The sequence below is a fragment of the Otolemur garnettii genome, unplaced genomic scaffold, assembly GCF_000181295.1.
Source record: "Otolemur garnettii isolate 467f Iridium unplaced genomic scaffold, OtoGar3 scaffold00001, whole genome shotgun sequence".
Lineage (NCBI taxonomy): Eukaryota > Metazoa > Chordata > Mammalia > Primates > Galagidae > Otolemur > Otolemur garnettii.
The window spans coordinates 6,069,565-6,077,829 of NW_003852396.1; the positions used below are offsets into that span (position 1 = coordinate 6,069,565).

Consider the following 8,265-nt stretch of genomic DNA (forward strand, 5'->3'; position numbering starts at 1 on the left):
CCCTGGGTAGAGTGCCGTGGCATTACAGCTCACAGCAACCTCCAACTCCTGGGCTCCAGCGAATCTCCTGCCTCCGCCTCCCAAGTAGCTGGGACCACAGGCGCCCGCCACAACGCCCGACTATTTTTTGGTTGCAGCCGTCATTGTCGTTTGGCGGGTCCGGGTGGGGATTCGAACCCGCCACCTTAGGTGTACGCGGCTGGCGCCTTAGCCAGTTGAGCTATAGGCGCCAAGCCGAAAGTTTTTTCTTTAAAAAAGACTTTTGGGCTCTTATTTTTCTTGTGGATATGCACATATCAGAGAAGTTAAAGTAAACAGAATACTAAGGTCAAAAAAAGATGCTTTGCTGATGAAGTAATGCATTCTGAAGACTGCTATGCGCACAGCTCTTTCTACCTCTAGTCGTACCAAATGCAGAGTTTAACATTTTAAGTAAATTCTAGGTAATATTTTTACTTTATGTAGAAAAAGCAGAGCTGCATCTCTGTTTTGACACCAACATGGTACATGTTTTTGGTCTTTCTCATGGAATTTAAACCCCCTAGAGGAAGAAAATTTGATAGACTGTATAATGATCTCAAATCTGTGATTCTTAACCTAGTTTAGGAAAGCTATGACAGAATTCCATTGGTTATTTAGCTATCATTAAAAAAATAAAATTTTCTATCTACCCAGTTAAGTCTGCGTAAAAATATCAGATCAGAGTGGATGCAACTGTCATGCTGCTCATGAGCTCTCACTGATACATCTTTGAATAATAAAACCTTTAGAAAACAAAACTATTTCTTCATAGAAAAACAGTTTGGTGAATAGAGACTTTAAAATATAATCTTTTCTAGAGGAGGGTGATAATAAAAGGTATCTTTGGTGGCAAAAGCTTAAAACTCCTGCTCTCTAAAATAATTCACAATTAAAAAAAAAACTTATAGGTCAGTAAACATCATAGATGAAGAGACGTTAAGTTTTATATATAATAGTCAAGAGGAAAATAGATTTAACTGAGTTTCATTTAGCATTATTTATCTTTGATAAATTGGATACATCAAAATTTGGCATATTAAGAGCAGTTTCAAAAGATAACAAAAATAAGCTATAGTACTCTCCTAAAACCTATGTACAATATCATTTAAATATTTCACTCACATCTATCTAAACAGTGACCGTGACACCAACGCCACACTGTAGATTTAACAATAAGACTGTCCACACTCTGTAAAGCCATGGTCAGAGTCTGCTTTCTTAGCTGCCTGATCCACATTTCTCTGAAAGTGCTTTATCAGTTAAAGCTTTCAACCAGCTTAAAAATAATGCCTTTCCCATTTCTCCATGAGTGGAAAGAAAGCAAACAAACCTGTGTTTAACAATAAGGTCAGCATGACACAAGGCAACGAGAGCCAGTAAACGAAAATGAGGCTGACATTCTGGGACTAATCCAGAACCTGCAACAGCCTTCCAGACTCCACAGCTGCACCAGGCTGTGGACAGGCTGGGGCGCAGCCTCCAGGCAAGTGACCCGGCGAGCTCGCCTTGGAATGAGGTCAGCTCTAAGGAAGGGAACAGACCCCTTCATGTTTTTCTTTGCTTCGGTTGTAGGATATTCAGAGAACATATGTGTTAAATCATTGCTGCTATGTTTAACTTATCACCAATGCCCCCCAAATTCTTCAATCTTCTGCAGTGACAGGGAAGACAATTTATTAAAGGAAACTATTCTTTGCTTCTTATTTTCAATTTTTAAGGCCACGGTGTTTCAGGCCTAACTCTGGTGGAATAGATCCTGTTAGCCCAAGGTCAAATGATGGTCTGTAAGGCCTTTTTCCTGAGTTTAAATAAGGATGTACTCCAATCTGGACTCAATCATGCAGGCCCAGGGCAGTCTGAATTCACGGCACGGGCTGCAGACCAATCTAGTTCAGATTGTACTTCACACTCCAGGTGAGCGGCTAGCTGCTCTGCATTCTTACTCAATTTTGGATTTGGTAAGAACTAGGGAGTATGAAATCATATTCTGTTAAATAGACAGCAGATTTCAGGTAGAAATAGAGATTGCCCTTTTCTCCTAACCTTGAACAAGAAAACTACAGTGAGACCACAGAGCCTGAGTAATATTCTTGCCATTAAAATCATTTTATGGCTCAGTATAGTGAAGACAAACAATTTAGGACTTTGCTTAGACTATCCGGCTATGTATTTCCTGTTGAATTTAAGAGATGTAGACATTTTCCACATCCAGTGGCTATTTAAAAGGAACATTTTGAAAAAGGAAAGTTAGGCCCTTCTTTGAGTGCTCCTCTTGTTTATGTCACTTATCAGTGTATGTGGATCTTATACACAAGTTTCTGGATTTTCAAAAATATTTAAATGGATTCATATTCTACCTTGAAATGTGATGTGGAGAAGGCAAATGTAGATAAGAGAAACTGTCAAGTATTCACAGCAAAAACAAAATAATGTAATAGTTATTCCATTAACGGAGCATAAGATATCAGATCAAAGCAGTCCTAAGGACATCTCGTGGGCATTTTATATCATAATCTTCTTTAGGACAGGGATGTTATTTTTTTGGCTATGATTTCATGATTTCTAGACTCATTGTTCCCTTTTGTGAAATTATCGTCATAATAAAAACAATCCCAGCAGGTATTACAGCACAGATTTTTGGAAGGGTTGTGTTTTAGTCAGGCTTTCTCTACTTTAAAGAGACATTTTAAAAATGCCAAAATAAGTATTCTTAAATATTTGTAATGAAAGAGTGATAGGCCCTTTTTGTTTTTATAAAACAGGCTGCAACCTCAAAAGACTATCTTTGTAGGGGAAGAAATTACGTGAATACTTCTAGTTCTAATTTCAGATGAATCAATCAACTATATCATAGCATAGTACTAGGAATAAAGCTACTGGATGTCTAGATGGCTGGTTTTGCTATAGAAGATAGCTGATTAATTTGATAAAAGTGTAGCCTGAACTATGGCTTAATTAAAACAAAATAATGACAATTACTTTTTTAAACAACACTTGTATACCTTTTTTGTTTCCATTTCTATTAATCACGAAACACTTGGGAAAAGGCAGGGTTAATCAGAGAGGTTAAAAGACTTTCGTTAGCTCATCCAGCTAGTCAGTGGCAAAGAGGTGGGGAGTGGTCCTGGGTCAGCTCTCTCCAGTGCCCACTATCAACACATCACTGGAGCTGATAGAAGTTACAGGCCGACATACTATGGCTACTGAAAAGGCATCGTTTTGGCAGAAGACATATTGCTTATCATATTTCCATATCATCCATATAGCAATAAATTACTCTAATGTTAAATGTGAAAAAAAATAATAGCATAACATTGCCTTATTAAAAAGTGCCATGTCTTTAAACACTGAAAACACACCAAAAATTGTCACATAACAATGTATATTTGAAATATAATTGCTTAAGATACAAATGACTTTTTAAGCCTTCTTAATGAAAATATTTTCACTAACTCAAGAATCTATACCAGTGTTTCCTTCAAGTATTTCCTGATATACGACCTGTCTTCTTATGATTTAATTTCACTCTAGACCTACCAGAAAGGATGGGACCTCTACAATGAAGATAAAGGTTATAATGACCACACGGTGATGGAGATATAATAGGTAGGAATTTGTAGAGGAAAAGATTTAGAAACTAGATAGCTTCCATGTGATATCGTATTCTTTTTTAAGTGTTTTTTAAAGCTTTGTCTTAAATATTAAATCCTAGTGTTTAGAAATCTACATTGTGGATCCAGATCAGCATCAGAAATAACAAACATTCTTAACAAGAGCCAGACCTGTGGCCACAGCGCTCCATCCCTTATAGTTGAGTGAAATCAGGAGATTTAAAAAAATACTATGGAAATTAACTCTGTGCCATTAAAAAGGGTTTATATCTTCAAAATATATGTAATATTAAACATGAATTCAAGGTAGCAATAATCAGATAATAAAATGATCACATCATTAATCGTTCCCTGAGTCCATTACTTGAGTATAAAGGGCTAATGGCATTTTTTGGTTTTTTTTTTCGGGGGGGGATTGGCAGAACTACATTCATTTACTTATGTCACAAGTCTATTCTCAGGTATCACTCCCACAGAGGTAGATTTCCTTTCTATTGTATGTGATTGATAGTAAAAATACTTTTGTTGGGATGACATTTATGGGGAAAAAGATATGGAAAGCTTTTTCAATAAAAAAACGTACACATAGATTTAACATAACTGAAATATTGATGCAACTACAGGTGTTATTCAATGTCGATTTTAAAGTCAGTATCACTGTGCTGCATTTGTCCCAGTAAAATTATATGTAAACAATGCTTGGCACTTGCACGTCTAACATTTGCCGTTGGAGTCCCTCCTGTTTATCAGGAACTGTAACTTATACCTGCTTCTGGTCTGTAATGGCCTTGAGTTACAGTCTTTCTATAGCTCTAAATTCTCATAAAGCTTATTAGCATATTTTTGGTGATAATGGGAGATACTCAATAGCTATTTGTGGAATGAAATAAAAAATGAGGAACCTTTTTATGCTGAGGTTTACAATATAAAGCAATTTAAGTCTCCTCAAACATAAGAAACAATTGTATCTGAAACTTTTCTTAGGGAGGGAAATAAGATTTCATTCATTCAGTTTTAAAATGTAGAACAAGGCACAAAAAAACCATTTTTTCTCAATTCACATAAAATGTACTTCTATGTCATAGGCAGTAAAGGGAGGGATCTCACAAACAGGGAGAACAAGTAGAAAGTTAAAAGTATCGAAAGAAATGGAGAGATGCAGACAAGGAAACATGGGAAGAGGACGTGATGGAGTCCTAGGTACAGAGACATACAAGATGGGAACTGAGAATGGAGAGATCTGTGTGGGATAGAGCGAGCCAAAGACAGACAGAGTGCGCCACGCACATTCAGTCCACAAAAAACACAGAGTGCACCATGCCACCCTCAGTCCACAAAAAACACAGAGTGCACCACGCCACCCTCAGTCCACAAAAAACATAGAGTGAGCCACGCCACCCTCAGTCCACAAAAAACACAGAGTGCGCCACGCCACCCTCAGTCCACAAAAAACACAGAGTGCGCCACGCACCTTCAGTCCACAAAAAACACAGAGTGCGCCACGCCACCCTCAGTCCACAAAAAACACAGAGTGCACCACGCCACCCTCAGTCCACAAAAAACACAGAGTGCACCACGCCACCCTCAGTCCACAAAACACTGTCGTCCAGATGTGCAGAGAATGTGCTACTGTAATTCAGATGTGCAAAAAAGGGCAGGTGAACTTTACCAACAGGCAAATCACTGTCTGCAAGACCCGGGGAAGATTTTACAGAAAGGATATTTGGTTGAGTCTTGAAATATTTTGGTTGAGTTAAAAATACGTGCATGGCTGGAACATAAAATGAATCCATGTCAGTGCCGGATAAAGAGAAGAAAGTTATGGGACTTGATGCTCAAACGCTATTTCAGAGAACCTTCTGCGTTCCTGCATTAGTAAGAGTGGACCAGTTAAACCAGAATCACTGGTCTTAGAGCTCAGGAATGCATTTTAAAAAGCCTATCTGGAAATTACCATATGCAGCTATGACTAAGAATCGCTGTGGTAGGTGATTTGAAGTCAGTAAATGTTTCACAGTGAGAAAATGCGTAACTAGGTCCTTTTAAGAAAGGTAACTTTGACCTGGAGAGTGGAAAGAGTGTTTATGTGTATAAAGACTTTGAAGAACAAAAATGTCAAGAAAAAAAAAGTCAAGAGTCTACTGTAATTCATCCAGTATTCTAGAAAAGGACATATATATGTTTATGTGTATGTATATACACACATACTAAAGAAGAGATTATTTTTATATAATGTTGAGATTATCTGGAATACTTGGGTTTCACTCCTGAATGTTATAACCAAAAGTTATAAATGTATATTATTTATTATATTTCTCATATATAACTAGTGAACCTAGCCCAAATCCCTGGTTGGAACTTGTTTAAATCCCTACTTCAAAGCTTTGTAGAAACATACTGTTTATAGATATCCCATAGCTAATTATTTCTGAAAATTGAAGAATTTTTGGTAAAAAATGGTTATGGCAACATTACTATGCCAATTTTAAAATCAGATAAAACCACTTTACCTTGTTTTGGGGGTCATATTAGTATTCATTAAGAATATTCCATGTTATTGTCTTTTGGTAAACTGCAAGTATTTTCAGTTGAAAGGAATGGGTAATTAAAAATTCACTGAGAAATTAGAAATTCAGTAAATTTTTTTTCTGTATTTTCAAAGTTATTTGATTTTCACATTAACAACTACTAATCTTCATAAAGTGGTATGTTTTATTTATAGGATAAGATATCCAATTGTAAAGAAATTTAGAAAAAGAAAATTGGGTCTACTAGTTTCTCTGAGTTATAATTATAAATACGTGTATGTATATGCTAGATTGGTATAATTTACTTAGAAAAGTAAACGATGTTTGGTTTTGATTGAATTTCATAAGTGGTATGAACTTGGTATAAAAACTTCCTGTTTATATATATATATATATTTTTTTTTCCTCTTTTTAAACAAAGGAATCTCCAGTGACTCACCTTAGAAAAGAACTTTTGTCTGTCTTGTAAAAGAATATTTTAAGTTCATATAACAATGTGAACTGTGGTTTTCTATTTACTGTGATAGGTTGTATTGTTTTAAGTCAGTATCTAGTATTTCCTGAAGCATCTCTGTTAGAAATGGATCAAAGGCACTCAAAAAATTTCCATCTTGGATTTGTCTTTTGTGCCTCACTGAAAAAGAACACCGTTCTCAAGTTCTTGAGGTTTGGAGAAAGAGGGTAAGGTTTATCCTTCTTCCCTCCTCTTTATTTCCCTCCCTTGCTTCCTCCCTCCCTTCCGCTCTCCCTTTCTTCCTTCTTTGATCTGAGAAGATGCTAATAATCTGGCCAAAGGAGCAACTGGCTGGAAAGATAATATCGTACCATGTTGGAAGGTGAGGAACTCAAGAATCAGTGAGGTTGACTGACTTTCCACACACCACAGGAGTGGAGTTAGGCCACAGAATCTTCTGACTTATATTTCTATTCAAAATACTTAATCAGAGGACAACATTCTTTCAAAAAGAGTTGGTAAAAGAAACTACAAAACCCACAATACTGCTGTCATAATAATATGGCTCTACTTATTAACTTCCTTAGAGATTTGTGTTTCCCATAGGAGCTGTCTTGCCCAGGTTGAGAAACATCTTTTACAGTGTTTTCTAACTCTTTCTATATTTTTTGCATTAAAAAGACATTTCAAAATCTGATCAAGGCTATGAATTTCCTTCTAAAAGAAATGTATATACACTAGACAAAATTTGCATCCATTTTAAAGGTTCATCTTTGGAAATATAGTTGAGAAGGCAAGGAAGCAACCTAGAAATAACATATACAATAGCATCTTGTTATTACGTGTAAGGTTTTTTTTAGATTTGTTAGCTGTAAAAGTTAAAAATCCTCACCTAAACAGTATGAAACAACATGGATAAGATATAGTTTACTTCGACAACCAAGTTTTGCACTTTTTCAATCTTGTAAACACTTAAAGAAAATATGGGTACACAAAAGGACTTTAAAAATTCTAATTATACCTGATGAAGGAAAATAATTAGAATTTCACAACTTTTCTCTGAAACATACATGTTATATTATAAATGTAAGGCCTTCAGGAGAACATTATAAAAACATGAAACCTCATAATCCTGACCAAAAAAAAAAAAAAAAAAGACATATCAGAAAATTTAATTTTTTTAAAGAAAAAAAAGACATTCACTTTTTATGAAAGAGAAGAGGTTTCACCATCCCTGCCAAGATCTTGGGTAACTGTGCAGCAATAACTTCAGACATCATTTCTGGAAACTCGACGCTCAGTGCCCGGGACTGGATGAAGGTGTTCAGGCAGTAAAGGTGAAGCTGTTTGACAAGCTGTTGAACAAACAGGTAAAAAACTTTTAGGAAAAATAATAAATTCGTATGTTACTGAAACATGGTACCTTATCTTTCTAACAGTATACTTGTTAAGATCTTTTCTTCTCATCAAAATGAAAAGAACTGTTAATACTCTTGGAATAATATGTAAAATATTACATACTCATGATGGGACATTCTGATAATATGGAAAGATTAAAGAAATGAAAGTTACTCATGGCTCGGCGCCTATAGCTCAACCGGCTAAGGCGCCAGCCACGTACACCTAAGGTGGCGGGTTCTAATCCCCAGCC

General features: G+C 36.1%; 1 protein-coding gene across 2 annotated transcripts in view; it reads right to left on the reverse strand.

Moving 5' to 3' along the window:
• Positions 1-7,777: 7,777 nt before the first annotated feature.
• PGR (progesterone receptor) overlaps positions 7,778-8,265 on the reverse strand; it is an 88,879-nt gene continuing 88,391 nt past the window's right edge. The window contains exon 8 of one of the 2 annotated variants that reach the window (XM_003780784.2): positions 7,778-7,969. In XM_003780784.2, the coding sequence (XP_003780832.1) occupies positions 7,814-7,969 (156 nt within the window). In that variant the 3' untranslated portion in view covers positions 7,778-7,813. The remainder of the gene's footprint in view (positions 7,970-8,265) is intronic. The other variant, XM_003780785.2, reaches the window with a different exon arrangement.